This window comes from Mus musculus, chromosome 3 (assembly GCF_000001635.26).
Source record: "Mus musculus strain C57BL/6J chromosome 3, GRCm38.p6 C57BL/6J".
NCBI lineage: Eukaryota > Metazoa > Chordata > Mammalia > Rodentia > Muridae > Mus > Mus musculus.
In genome coordinates, this window is record NC_000069.6 from 97,590,751 (window position 1) to 97,606,376 (window position 15,626).

General features: G+C 45.2%; 1 protein-coding gene across 4 annotated transcripts in view; it reads right to left on the reverse strand.

Moving 5' to 3' along the window:
* Nucleotides 1-15,626, reverse strand: part of Chd1l (chromodomain helicase DNA binding protein 1-like) — a 49,483-nt gene that overhangs the window by 30,011 nt on the left and 3,846 nt on the right. For 2 of the 4 annotated variants that reach the window (NM_026539.2, XM_017319701.2), the window contains exons 2-8: nt 14,348-14,460; nt 12,910-13,016; nt 12,259-12,373; nt 11,272-11,303; nt 6,942-7,023; nt 3,258-3,420; nt 455-610 (exon numbers count right to left, since the gene is read on the reverse strand). In NM_026539.2, coding sequence (NP_080815.1) covers nt 455-610; nt 3,258-3,420; nt 6,942-7,023; nt 11,272-11,303; nt 12,259-12,373; nt 12,910-13,016; nt 14,348-14,460 — 768 coding nt within the window. Of the gene's footprint in view, nt 1-454; nt 611-3,257; nt 3,421-6,941; nt 7,024-11,271; nt 11,304-12,258; nt 12,374-12,909; nt 13,017-13,315; nt 13,475-14,347; nt 14,461-15,626 lie in introns of those variants that run through there. The other 2 variants (XM_017319700.2, XM_017319699.2) reach the window with 2 other exon arrangements.

The window sequence follows — 15,626 nt, forward strand, 5'->3', positions numbered from 1 at the left end:
CTGGTTTGAGATGAACTGGACACCTTGGCTATCCCTTTGCCAACCTTTACACTTCCCACTGGAACTGCTCGGGAGTCAGGGAAATCAAGAGATGCTTCACTTCTGCCTCTCCCCCTCTCACTCCCAAGCCTCCCGGTGGGTTTGAGTCAACAGCATTTTGCAGCTCGTTAAGCGTCCAATGGGCTGGAAAGACAGAGGGCGCTCACAAGTGCTTGCTTCAAGGCAGTAAGGGAGATGGGGCTAAAGGAAAGAACAAACTCTAACAACCAAGTCTGAGTTACTCTTAAGGGCCACAGCCACACTCACTGCAAGCCCAGCCCACCTGAGAATCCCTCACAGTCTAAAACTCCGGCCCCTTCTTGTACTTCTTGTACAGAGGGAAGGAGCCTGATCACTGAGCACTCCCTCCATGATAGCCACACTCTCTCAGCTTCTGACAGCCATAGCCGCGTACCCAGGTCTTTCATCAGGATGGCCTTGTAGTACTTTTTCTGCAGAGCGGACATGCCGTGGTACACCACCACCTCTGTCTTCTTGGGGAGCTCTGTGGCTACCTGAGCTTTCACACGCCTCAGGAGAAATGGCTGCAAGAGCCTGTGCAGCTCGCTTGCTGCGTAAGGAAAGATAAATACGTAAGAGTGGAGAATCGAGGCGTTCCACGATGGAAAACAGCCTGAGTCGGGGCGGTCATTTTTCACACTGCATGCGCTCCTGGACTTACAATGAAGTAATGACCCAATAAATCCATCCCAAGTTTGAAATACCCTAAGTTGAAAATGCATTTAATATTCTGAACCTACCAAACATTGTGGGTTATCCTAGTCTACCTTCAAAATGCTTTAAAAAGTCTTCAGTCAGGCAAAATAAAATTAATAAATACGGTGCCGAGAGCCAGCAAGACAGCCAACGGGTGAAGGTGTTTGCTGTCAAGTGTGATGACCACAGCTTGATCCCAGAATCCACATGGTAGGAAGAAAACACTGACTTCCACAAGTTGTCCTCTGATCTCCACATGTGTGCTACACTGTACACACACACACACACACACACACACACACACACACAGAGAGAGAGAGAATAAATGTAAAGACACAATTGTAAAAGTTAGGCATTTCATATCATTCACTGTCAGCTTTCCAGCAGCTCTGGCGATGTGATGCACCATGAAGCCTCGCTCTCAAGGCTGACACCTGCCCAGACTGACCGGAGAAAATCTTATGTCACTACCCCAGGAAAAGACAGAATCTTTCATGGTTTTTACGGCTAAGCAATATCCTGGTGTGTATTTGGGCCTTGTGATCTTTATCTAGTCACCTGTGGTGGGCGCTTAGGTTAGTTCTAGCTTGCCTATTCTGAGGAGTAGGCTGTGTGTGGGCATAGTTTCGTTTCCTTTGGACATGTTGTGGATTGTTCTATGATGGTAGTTGCATTTTTAGCTTTCTTTGGCACCCCAGGACTGTACTGTTTACCCCGATTCCTATTTTCCTCATTACTCTCCACGCCTTTACTGGCATTTGCGATTTTTTTTTTGTGGGGGAGGGGGTAAATGGTACTTTATTGTGTTTTCTTTTTTGTATTTTAATATTTATTTGAATTTTGTGTGTATTAACATTTTGCCTACATGTATGTAAAGGCACCAGATGTTGTTTAGTACCTACAAAGGTCAGATGAGGGTGTCAGATCCCTTGGAACTGGAGTTACAGATGTTGTGCGCCTTCCTGTGGGTGCTGGGAAGCCAACCTGGGTCCTCTGGAAAAGCAGCCAGTGATGTTAACCACTGGGTCCAATCTCCAGCCCTCACTGTGGCTTTGATTTACATTTCCCTAACAACTACTGACACTGAGCACTTAAATACATCTAACAGTAATGTGTTATATAGCTCAGAGTAGTAAGAAGAAAACATTTTAATATAAACCTTTACTGATTACCTTCTTTGACAATTTCATGTACATATACAATGTACTCTGGCAGGAGACAGCATTTGAAAGCATTCATCATAAAGAGATGATGATACGCCAGCTACCTGGGCTGATGGCTACCCAACGTATCTGTGAATCAGCACACTACACTGTGCCGCATAAATCCGTACGAATGCTGGTGTCAACAGCCAGTCACAATTTGCATACATTTTCCATTGAGTGTGCACTGTCCCACAACATAAAAACCCCATGCCTCACCACGCGGGGAGGACTGTCTGTACTACCTGCTCCTCCATCCTCCAGCTCTTGGCCTCTTGAACTGTCATTAGCTCTTAACCCAGGAACTGGGAACACATAAGAACTCTATTCTTTCTAATGGTCCTGGGTTTGGGAGGCTCTCCTAGTTGGAGGGTGTTTTGCATCTAATCCTATTGGTCAGCTTTATAGCTTAGAAAGGTGGCAAGCAGATGGGCCCGTTTTAATATCAGAGTCAGGTATGGCTCCAAGGGCCAAGTCCGTTACTCAAGACCACAGAGCTGACTGCCAATGTCATCAGCATTCAAAGCTGTTTCTTTTGGCATCAAATCCTTTGTTCCCTCACTGGGTATCTTGAACTTCAAAAGCCATCCTAAATCAGAATTGCAGGACAGGTAGGATAAGTAACCAGCTAAACTGGAATCTCACAGAACAGTAAGTGACACTGTGATACAGTATGCTCGTGTAGTATTAGACTGGATGCCTAAAACTTATGAGGCAACTCTAAGCATGGGAATTACGTAGGAGAAATCTCCAGCCTGTAGTCCGGGATTTCTGCTGGAAAAAGCCGCTCCAACTCATACTCAACCAATACATACAAAATCATTACCGCGTACCAGCACCCTAGGGTAATATCACGGGGACATTCAGATAATTACATGGGACAGAGGGACAAAGGTACAAGAGAAAGCTGCCACCTGCATGAAGGATAAAGCATGCCCCCTATCCCAACACACACACACACACACACACACACACACACACTCCCATCTCTCTTAAACTCGTCATTTTGCTGCATGGTTAAAAAGAAACGCCAGCGCTACAGGACACTGAATATGATATGAATATGATATGGCCTGTGGTAGGCACCCTCCGACCTCTTCCAAAAATGAACTAAACAAGCCCCAGAGAGTCAAGCATAAGCGACAAATGAAGACAGCGAGGCTTGTAGCACTGGCCTTCTGTTTGTGGCTCCTTGCCTCCCGGGTCTCCTGGCTGTCTCCCTTCTTTTCTAACTATTAGACTTGACGGCGGCTTCTGCGCCAAACCCTCTTGAGGACGATTAGGAAGAGAGAGACCTGCCTGATTTGGACTCTTTCTCGATGTCCTGGTAACGCTGAACGAAATCTTCCACCTGTTCTCTGCAGAAGAGGTCAGGCTCCACGACACAGAGGAGGGAGTAGAGCTCCCGGAGGCTGTTCTGGATGGGCGTTCCGGTGAGCAGGAGACGGAAGACCGCTGAGAACTCAAACACACAAAGCAGCGAAATTAAACCCCACACTGGAGGAAAGACCGGGATACCCAGCAAAGAGCAGCACGCCTTAGTGGGAATGGCCAAGGTACATGACACTGGCAGGCTCGGGGCAGGCTGCGTGTTTTACTTGACAAAGGAAGTGACTCCAGTTTCAACTAGAAAGAAGAAGGAAATAGTCCTACAAAGGAAACATCGTTGTAAGGACGCAAGTTTACACCACTTCCTGCTCAAATGTTACAGAGTATGGGATACACTGATATCACGCAGTCTTACGAGAGTTAAATTATGGGTTGCACCCTATTTGGGGGAGCTTACTGAGACAAGTGAGACGTGTATGTATGTGCACATAGAGATGAAGAAGCAAAAAGGTAACACATCGGGCCCTTCACTATGGGCAAGAAGCAAGATCAATACTAAAACAATGCCTTTTGTAATCCTTAATGACATATCAAGACTTCTGCATGCTTCCAGACTCTATGCTACATGACATGCCCCAACAGTCAGGAACAAACGAGAAAGCCAAAAAAAAAAAAAAAAATCCTTATCACTAATTAAATACTAGTAATTAGTGATGAACTTAAAATTCAAGAGATACAGTAACAGCAGAGTGGCCCTCCCCAGGGACACCTCCCACTCCTGGGAGCTCTTTTTCACCATCCCTCGGTAGATCAGTTCGCTTTGCTCAAAAAGAGAGAGCAAAACCCCTGAGCTGACATAACAGGAGCTATCAAAATTAATGTAACAAGATAGACAAGCCATGCACCATATGTCTTTTATTTTAAATGTCAAGATACAGTGGGCACTATACAGATATTCACACATACACACATGCACATACAAGATATACCAAAGTGTTAACGTGGGAGTGGGTCATGGCATCTTACCCTCTCCTTATCTTTCTAGATTTTGGCTCGGAGGCGGGTGGGGGGAGATCGTAAGAGGACAAGCTGTTTTTGCAGTAAGAAAAGATGACGTGACATGACCAATTTAAACTTACTACAGAAGTCTTGGCAACCTCCTTTTGCTCTTTCTGAAGTGCCCATTCACTATCTACCTATCCGCCCCAGTTCTGCTTGGTGGGCAGTGTTTTTAAAGTACTTCAACTCTCTGGACTGAGGTTTCTTTGTTTAAGAACAGTAACCAGGAGTCACAAGGTGTATTTCAGTAAAGAGTTGAGAAGTTCAAAAACCACAGGCTCACACAGGTCACACTAGTCACGATATTTATCTTTTCCTAGGACATGAGTGAAAATTTTGATTTAAAGTAGAACCCTCTTTTTTGCATCAAAACTTACAGCTGGGAAATAAAACTCAGAAACAATCTGCCTTTGTAGTACTTTACAAGGTCTGTGTATAAAGTAGTACGCAAGTACGTTCCTTATCAAATATTAAGTATGTCTCCACATAATGGCCACTCTGGTTGGTATTGCACTGTAAGCATGACATATAAACGCTGGCACTGACTCTGTTTTCACTTTTAGATCACTTCTGACTTTCGTAAACAAACTGAAAACAGTATTAAAGTAGACAGATATGAAAGCAGACAGAATCCCCTTCCCACCTCTCAGTCCAACAAATAAATGGTTTCGTTTGTTTGGCATCATTTTGCTTTTTTTTTTTTTTTTTTTTTTGAGACAGGGTCTGACTATGTAGCCCTGACTGTCCTGGAACTCACTCTGTAGACCAGGCTGGCTCCAAACTATGAGATCTGTTCGCCCCTCCTCCCAAGTGCCATCATGTACCACCTAAATAATCGTATTTTCTTTTCAACCATCCAATGGTCTGCAATCCAAATCTCATGTAAAAGAACCTCACACATCCCAGTCTGCTTTTCTCAGCCCATCCCCTGAGCCTCAGTTTCCTGATGAATACCAAGTGCAGGCTCTGGAGCCACAGCAAGACTGATTTCCCCAAGTCAAATCCACAGGCCCCGGGTCCCTTGCAGTCCTGTCTCCTCTCACCTTACGTCAGCACACTGGCACAGGAGTTTATGATGCACTCTCTTACAAGGATAGAGACCTAGAATATGACAACTGCTATCACTCACTGGGCTCATGTCACTACATGGCAGGCAGTACTAGGTGTCCCTCCAAGAGGTAATTAGGCCATAGCAGCTCCTTTTGAACGAGATCAAAGCCCTTTTAAAAGAATCATTAAACTAGCTTTCTCGTCTCTCTCTTGCCCTTTAGCCTTATGAGAATGCAGCACAAAGTCCCCAACACCTTATATCTGGATCTGACTTCCCAGCCTTCAGAACTGTAAGATAAATAAACATCTGTTCGTTCTGACCCGGCCTGTGGTACTGTGTTGAAGCAGCACAAATGGACTAACGTGGAAACCTATTGGGAAAGAGACACTGGTAAGGGTCCCTAAAACGAAGGCAATGGTACCAGAGAGCAAGAAGACCCCCAAGAGGGGCAGCAATCCTCACAGAATGTATCTGCTTTTGAACATTCAAAACTGCAACTTCTAGGCCAGGAACTGCAGGACGATGATCAAACATCTCTCTGGACAGGATTTATTATGGGATGGGACCAAACTTCATCACCATCAAAACATGGAGTCTCATAAATGAGCAAGCCTTTCAACTAAGAGAAAGACAGTCCACCTTTCCCAGGCCAATCATCCCCGTGTTTCCAGAATGGCACGAGAGGCCGAGAGACGATGAGAGCAATGCATCATACTTTATAACAATGACAGCAGAGGACAAAGGTGATACTCAACGGTATGGAACTGGTCTTTCTGTGGGCTATTAGATTCTTGGAACAGGTACAGTGGGAAAGAGCCACGACATGCCCACTGTATCTGCTAAGTAAACAGATTTATAGTGAGGTCATTTCTGCAAAGAAGCCAAGATAATCAAAGAGAGGTGAAATGCTTCCAAACGTACAATGCACTTTCCTGGCCTGGGGTCATGTTTGATAACCGGATTTTAACAAACATTGCCTTACAAAAGATAAAAGGAAAGGCATTACATATTCTGTCTGCCCTGCTCACCCCCAAATGATCACTTAGCCCTGCTATAATCTGACTGAAAGAAAAAGTTTCAATCAAGTCTCCACTGTTCAGGTCTAACTATCTTTTACAAAGGCCTGACTTCGCAGCCCTCCTCCATCACCCTCCTGAGCCATTACACCATTACCGGCATGCACCTGGGTAACGGTCATTAGGGGAGGGCTGAGGAAGCAGGGCCCCAGAGTACTGTCGGGCAGTGACATCACCATGCATGATCCCTCAATGGTAGGTAGACATCATTATATATTTCTCCCGACCAAGCAGCATCCACAATATCAAAAGTGAGTCTGTGAGCTACAGATTCTGAGGGATAATCTCAAAACTGTTGCAGCATCTGCAACAAATTCACCGCTCTGACCGGGGATGTGGGTAATGAGGGAAGATATGAATGGACGGGGTGGAGGGCGTCTCTGCATCTGCTGCTCAACTTTGTTGTGAAACTAAAACCACTCTTTAAAAGATTATCTTAAACAGCAGCAGGCTACCCTGTGAATTTACCTCTGAAAGTGTCCTGTGCAGCAGGGAGCTCTGGTTTTTCAATCTGTGAGCTTCATCCACAGCAAGAACGCTCCAAGAGAAGCTGTGAGAGAGAATCCGCTTTCAGCTGTGTGCAACTCAGACCCATCTCACAACTGCTACAGAACTGCACCTACTGTTAGAAAGACTACCACAAGCCTGGCCCTGGAAACACATCGGAATCACCTCCCTACCGACTGGACGACAGCTGCTGCACGAGGGGGTGCAGGCAAGGAGCTTCCCCCCAAGACAGAAAAGATGGCGGGAAGGAAGGAGCCAAGGCCAGAGAGAGAGAGAGAAAAGAGACATTTATAACCAAGTACTGAACTTGGAACTCTGTGTGTTTAGTACAAAAGAACACAATGAACAGACATGACGGGGCCAATAGGGAGATGAAGGCTTAGAAAGGTTAGGCAATTTGGTCAGGCTCACTAGGGCAGAGCTTAGAGTCAAACCCATTAAAACATTAAACAGATAGCTGTGCAACAGAAGACAAAAAAGCAGGATTTAAATAAGTCCTGAACAGAACCAGCCACTTCAGAGACGGCCCTATAGTCTCCCCCTTTGTTGATCCTGAGGTCCCCAGGGACTACTGCAAGATCTAATTTGCTGTATGTACATAGCTAGAACAATATATCAGTAAGATCCAGACAAAGCACATATACAACATGCATGTGTATATTTCTATACTGAGTGTGTCTCACTATGTAGCTCCAACAGGCCTCAAATTTGCAATTCTCCTGCCTCAGCCTCCCAAATGCTGAGATCACAGGCATAGATCACTACTACACTTTGCCTATAAAAGCACATTTTGACAAATACTTCTGGAAATCTGTTGTAGTCTTCCCTAAATATGTTAAATATATATTCATGAGTATGTTCTAGAGTATATTAGTTAAAATCGCCAAAGTTGAAAATAAATATGTATTAATAGGTGATAAAGCATATAGCTATATGAAAATGCATATGTGGTCACTGTAATACAAATGTTAGCTGGGTGTGGTGGGACACATCTATAACCCTAGCACTTAGGAGGTAGGTGTGCAAGGATACCACAACTGTGAGGCTAACCTTAACCACACAGTAAGGCCAGCCATGGCTACATGCAAAACAGTCTCCAAACAAAAAATTTAAAAAACAACCAAACAAGACATGAATATTGTACGTCCTTGAAAATTGCAAAAAAAAAAATAAATCAAACATAAGGTAAAATGTAAAACATATTGAGACTGTTAATTTTGCTTTGAAGCATCACAGAATATCACATTATATTTTATATTTTTAGACGTATTTGTCTAGGGGTCACGGTGTGTGTGGTCAGAGGACAATTTGCAGGAGTTGATTCTTTTCTTTCCCATGTGGGTTCTGGGGCAGAGCTCAGATCCTCAGGTTTGGCCCGCACAGGACAAGTCTATACCAAAAACAGACAGACACAGGGATGGAAAGAAAATTCTGCAACAACAGATGGAGAAGGAGCCCAGGGGCCCATGTCCTTCATCTCATTCATCTTCTGCAGATGGAGGAAAGACTAGGGACCTGGGGAGCGAACAAGAGCCCAGGAGCCCAGGACCAGGGTGCACTCAAGGTTAATAAAGTGTGAGCGTTGCCACGGTTGCACAGTGGCCATGAGAGAAGGTGTGCCACTGCCCACAGAACAGTGTCACTACAAACAAGTGGGCCAGTTCCCTTTTTACGCATGCAAATATCCAAAAATGCTTATTAAACAAAACAAGGCTGCAGGGTGGTGAAGGTGGACACATTAAGAGAGGGACAGTCAAATGACCATTAAAGGACGTTCTCATGAGAGAGTACAGGGAATCCCAGCACCCAGTACAGTAAAGTCTAATTCTCTTGATTCAAAGACTGTGTAAGTCTATAATCCAAAAGATTCCAAGCAGCTAATGCTGCTACCATGCACATCACTAATGTCCACAATGCATCTCTGTAGTACAGGCATTATACAGTTCCCTGCCATTTCCAGTATGAACAACACAGCAACAGGAAAAGTAATCTTAGCTAACCCTGAAAGAATACATCTATGCTGTGGGAGTCAATTATAAATGGCCCTCATTCGTTATGTTCTTAAACCCTTCTATCAATGTGCTTAGAGCAGATGATCTGAGACAGAAAGACAACGCTTCTCCTGAGAAATGCAACACTTGGTGCAGCTACATACGTAAAAGGAGGGTTGACGCAGAGTGCTGTCATTGAAGCCCTGCTTCGACATTTATTAACATTAGCTGTAAAAACAGCTATCTTGGTTGTCAACTTGACACATCCAAGAAGGGAGAACCTCAACTGAGCCATTGCCCCCATCAGATTTGCCTGTAGCCACATCTGTGATGCATTTCTTAATTGCTAGTTGATATAGAAAAGCCCAGTCCACTGTGGGTGGTGCCAACCCTAGGCCTGCTGTATAAAAAAAGCTAACTGAGGAAGCCAAGAAGAACAGGCCGTAAGCACAGTTCCTTCAGTATCTCTGCTTCAAGCTCATGCCTTGTTTTCCCTCTATGATGAGCTGTAAGATAAAGTAAGCCCTTCCCTCTCCAGGTTGCCTTTGGTCATGTGCTTATCACAGCAACAGAAACCAAACTAGGACCTTAGCTTCTGTGGGTTATCTACTCTTCATCTTTTTCATCTGTAATGTAGAAGAACCTGCCTGAGAGGGGTTTTATGAGTTCTTAAATTTATAGTGTGTGTGTGTGTGTGTGTGTGTGTGTGTATGCACACATGTGTGCTCACAAGCAAGGGGTGGTTTGAATGGGTATGGCTCCTATATTATGTGTTTGGAGGTGTGGCCTTTTTTGAGTAGGTTTGGCCTTGGAGAAAGTGAAAAGTCATACATTTACTCAAGTTCCACTTTAGTGTGGAATCCAGTCTCCTCCTGCTGCCTTTAGATCAAGATGTAGAACCCTCGGCTCCTCCAGCACCAAATCTCCCTGCACACTGCCCTGTTTCCTGTCATGTTGATAATGGACTGAACCTCTGAAACTATATGCCAGTCCCAGTTAAATGTTTTCTTTTATGAGTTGCCATGATCATGGTGTCTGTTCACAGCAATAGAAACACTAACTAAGATGGGGGATGGGAGAGAGATGTATGTGTCGGAGAATAGGTATGGCCCCCATAGACTCGTGTGTCTGTGTGTGTGTGTGTGTGTGTGTGTGTGTGTGTGTGTGTGAGAGAGAGAGAGAGAGAGAGAGAGACAGAGACAGAGACAGAGACAGGGAAAGACTATGTGTAAGCAAATGCACACCACCGTACACCTATGAAGATCTAATACTCAACATTTATGGCCTACTTTATTAAGATTTAAGATTTCACATTATTGCCTGTTTTTTAATTACATGTATGTGCATATGAGTACAGGGGCCTGCAGAGGCCCAGAGCATCACATTCCCCTGCACCTAGAGTTAAGTTACAGGCAGCTGTGAGCTAGGGGACAGCCAGTGGTGTGGGTTGTGGGTACTCATTCAGGTCTGCTGAAAGGGCAGCAAGCGCGCTCACCACTGAGCCACCTCTTTAGCCCCTCCGTACATTTCTCACTCCTAACAGGACTCTGTCTTTGTAGGTTTGCTCTCAGACTAAGTTTCCTGGCACTGCTGAGCATTCTTGTAGCTCCTTTCCAGTGAGAGACCATTAAAGAGGTCAGGGAGCTGGCTCAGCAGGTAAAAGTTCTTCACGTGCAAGCCTGGTGGCTAAGGTAGGTCTGTGCAACCCAAGTAAAAAAGATGGATATGGTAGTGCATCTGGGGTCCCAACACACCTACAGCAAAACGGGAGACAGAGAGACGAGAATCAGACAGAAACTCAAGGTACAGCTAGTCTGGAATGTGCTGTACAGTGGCAGAAAGAAGAGACCCTGCCACAAAACAGTGGAAGACAGAGAATTAGCTCACACACACACAGGCAAGCACACAGACCCAGACACACGTGGTGGGGGAGGGCAGACGAGCAGGCAGAGCGACCACTTGGAAAACAAAGAAGGGGTGGGACGCTGAGGACACACAAGCAGCACTCTTGTCTAGCATGGGAAATCCCTGGCCTCAATCTCTAGGACTCCCCCCTCCAAGTAAAACTCTATTAAAAGACACAAAGGGAAAACAGAGCAAAGCATACATTCCTCTCATGGAAAGGATACTATGTTCACTTAAATAAAAGATACCGTTAAACAGAAGCCATAAAATCTATGTTAGGCATCAAGACTTCAAAATAAGACAAACTCGGGAGAGGGCAGAATTCCAAAGTGTGAAGGGAACACGTGACTTTCACGGCTCATGCGACAGGTCCTGGGGTGGCGCAATCTACTCACGATTTTAGAAATGAGGCATCTTTCAAGCAAATCTGAAAAAGTAAGGAAGACAAGTTAAAAAAAAAAAAAAAGGCTGGTGCTGAGAAATTCCTGGGCTGACAAGCTACTCTCCTGTCTCGGGGACTCTATCCAATAACATCAGTTCTGCCTTTCCTTCCCTAGTGAGACACAAAGCTCTGAGCGCCCTTTCTAAGTCCAAACAAAAAGGAGTCTGGCTAAGGGGATGATCTCACTTACAAGGACCCAGGTCTTCATCTAGCAAGAACTAACAGTGAGACTGTAGTTAAATGTGCTGGCTAGCTTTGTAGCTTTGAGTCAACTTCACCCAAGCCAGAGTCACTGGAAGGAGAGGACCTTAGTTGAGAAAGTGCCTCCACCAGAGTGGCCTGTGGCCAAGTCTGTAAGGTGTTTTATTGATGATTGATATGGGGTGCCTAGCTCACTGTAGGTGGGGCCACCCCCGGGCTGGTGGTCCTGGGTTCTGTAAGAAAGCAAGCTGAGCAAGCCACAAGAAGGAACCTAGTGAGCAGCACTGCCCTGTGGCCTCTGCAGCAGCTCCAGCCTTGACTTCCTGACCTGACTCCCCTCAGTAATGGAATATTACTGGCTCCCCGTGTTGCCTTTGGTATTGCTGTCGTCAGAGCAAGGGAAACCGTAACTAAGACACGAGGTGTCCCCCACTCCCGAGCTCCGGTTACCAAACACGAGCCCCTCGCCACTTCTGTTCATCCGACAAGAGGCAGCTCAAGTGCTGCCTCCGAAACCACTCCCCATGAAGCAGCAGGGATGGCAGAGAAGGAAACTAACCAACACAAAGCCCCACAATCCTTCACTTCTATAGTCGCAAAGTCTCTTTGTAAATGTGGTGAAGGGTCACTTCCCTCCCTCCAGACCCCCTAAAGATTGCTCTGTGTAAACAGAATCATAGTGGTTTTAACCGCATCTTTGGCCCGGGTAAGGAGGTCTTGGAGAGAAGCAGAGGGCTACCTCGTATGTCGTCAGCAGCACGTGAAAACCTGACTCCTGTCTTAGGTCCTGCTGAAGGCGGGCTCTCTCCTCCTTGTCACCTGTGTATGTCACACAGGAAAGACCTGGAGCAAATCTGGAGCAAAGAAAAGAGGTGGACAGGGCAAATGTTAGAGTGACCTAGGGAACAGTGTGGGTTACCAAGCAAGCCACACTTCATGACAGTGCCACGTGTAGACCCTAGGAGGCCTGGTACCCAGGGAGAGTCCTAGGGCTTCCAAACCATGCCTAGGGTCATGGCTAAACCTCAGGCAAGGCCCTAATGTAATGTTTAGGCATTAGAGTTACGTCTAAGGGCATTGTGTTGGCTTTTAAAAGGAAACCTTTTTCACATCAATCATTCCCTACATCAATATGAAAAGGAGGGCCTTTCTTCAGGGCAATAAACTTCATTAAAAATGAATACTGACCTTTAAGTTGCCAAACACAAGTGATAAGACCGGGACCCTCCTATCCTGGATCCCCAGTGTCTACCTACCTTGCTTCAGTTCGGATCTTTCTAGAATAAACTTTTTAACTGTATAAGACACTATTATTTTATCACATTTTTTACGCCAGCCAGACTATCTTAAGCAAGGCAAAGAATAAAAGTTCATCTGATTCACTCCGTACCTCTCCATCTCTTCTTTCCAGTTGCTCAAAACAGACAAGGGACAGAGAACCAGAAACGGCCCTTCATCATTCAGTCTCCCCACCAAGTAAATGAGGAGAGCGATAGTCTAGAACAAAAGAGAAAATCAGTTCTGATCACATTTCTCACTGGAACACGTGCATTCGCGTGCACGCATGCCAATACATACACACACTTCTCAAAGGACTGATAAGAGCCCCGACTGTCAGGACTGTGAAATGCTATCACCATGGCATTTGCTTGTGCATCCTGAATACCCTGACGTTAATATTCTATAGATTAGGACCTCCCCCCTCCCATGTGATTAACTCATGTGGTATGATGTAACTGGACTGTCTATCAACCCAAACCCCAAATGACATGCCAACCCAAGGCAGTTTTGCTCACCGTCCTGGCTGAAGTGTCTACATCAGCACTCTGCCTGCCTAACCTCGTCCTAACAACCAGACTCTCCAGGTCTCTACGATTTACACTGCTTCCTTTAACCCCATTAGTTAGCTAGTGAATTTAGAAACCGCAGGGCACTACATTCACACGGAGCTATCCTGAGAGACCCAGAAAGCAGATACTGTAATATCCAAAATGAATTCAAGACTACCCAGTACCTTCCCCCTTCAAAAGGACTTTCCAAACTGTACTAGCAGGCCAAGTACAGAGCCAGATAAAAAGCTGGCTGACTAAACAAATATAGAAACATAGTTTTAACAGCCAAAAACAAGATTAACAAGTCCCCTGCCCCACCTCACACTAAAAACCTCAAGGACAAACAAAATAAGAGTCACCTTATACAAACCAACCAATGTCTACAAAGATTATTTGGCTACACCAATTAAAATAAGCCAAACTACCCTGGTGCCTATATCTGGCCCTTACAAAGGTATACAAAGTGTGTTCTTTCTGGGTCTCTCTCCTCTGGCCTTCGTGCTGACACTGAGACGGGGGTTCCCAACATTTTGGATAAGTAAAATCCTCATGCGTTTTGCAACATTGGCGGTCTCTGTGCTCTTTGTGGGTGAGGGTCTTTTGACAAGCTACAACAATACCACAGGAAACACTGCTAAGGAAGTCATAATCAACTTGATGCTAAGACAGGTAAATTATTTTTTTATAGAGAAAATTCCTGGACCAGGATCATTGGCTGCTCTAATTAAGGCATGACTTCTCCCAAACACGTTAAAAAAAAACAAAAAAAACAAAACAAAAACAATGCCCCCTCAAAAAACAAAAACAACAGATCAAACAAGGGCAATGGTACAATTTTAAAAACTCAAACTAGAGAACACAGCTCTGAGATGAGACTCCTTTAACATGCTACTTTATGTATTTTATACCCTCGTAAGAAACACACTACTGCAGTGAGCACACAGCGACAACAGTGCGCTGTGTGGAGGTAAGCTGTGCTCATTCCACAGCAGATACCTGGCAGGTCTTCCCCAAGCCCATCTCATCTCCCAGGATGCAGCCATTCTGGCAATGGAAGCACTGGACTAGCCAATTGACTCCTTCCAGTTGGTAAGAACGTAGACGAATCCCTGGAAATAAAAAAACAGAAGCGGTCTGAAGAACAGAAATTCCAGCAAACGTCAGGTTCTATGGCAGCCTCACCTCCCATGCTCCCAATCTGGACAGCCACAGTACTCACTTCTCTGATACTTTGTATGCAGACTTGGTTACCATCTGCCACTCATTCAAACTCCTAAAGCACCTGTCTTTGTCACCTAATCCACCTGGCAGAAAGTTTACAGAGATTCACATCCCTACAACTGGATGTGGTCGTCCTGGAAACGAGGGTTACTGAAGCAGCTCATTGGCAAGCAGCACACGAGCTGTGCATGCTAAGGAAGAGATGCAGACAGACCACACTTCATCATAAGGGGTATTTCACAGAGCTTGGATGTGAAATGTCTTCCACCAGCTCATTTACATCAACTCTTGGGCCACAGCAAGAGACACAATTTGGGTGGGTGGTGGAAGCTTTAGGGAGTGGGGCTTAGCTGGAGGAAGTGGAGGAAGGCCCTAGAGAGCAGACCTCGGGCTCCAGCCTGGCTCCACCTTTCACCCAAGCTCAACTGTGCCACAATACCGTGTGCTGCCTCCTCCTGCCGCCATCTTTGGGACCTGCTCCAACTACCAAGCATCCTGCAATGGACTTTTTCTCACATCACATGTCTGAATAAATACTTCCCTTCTTAAATCACTTTCATCAGATATTTTGTCACTGGAAATTGGTACCAAGAATGGAGTCACTGCTGTGATTAATCTGTCCATGTGGTTTACAGAACTGGTTTGCAAAAGGCGGGTTAAGAACCTAGAGCTGTAGGCTAAAGACACCCTAATATCCTGCAAGCTGGAAGCTACCGGGCATTTAGAAAACCAGAATGCCAACAGGAATTCAGGAGTATGGATGGGGAAATGGATGTTTCAGGGGGAGGAGACTCAACCTGGTGCATGCTGGTAAATTAACCCGACGGTGGGAGGGGCTTACAGCACTGGAAATGTTCTCCATCTTGACTGTGTAGACAGATATCAACTCCTAACTGATATCTTATTTTGCAAGTTGGTATCACTGGGAGAAACTGGATAGAGCCTACAGAGAGCTCTCTATATTATTTCCTGTAACTACCTGTGAATCTGTGACTGCCATATTAGAAAAGTTTAATTTTCTTATTTAAAAAAAAACGATTTATTTTGAATTATA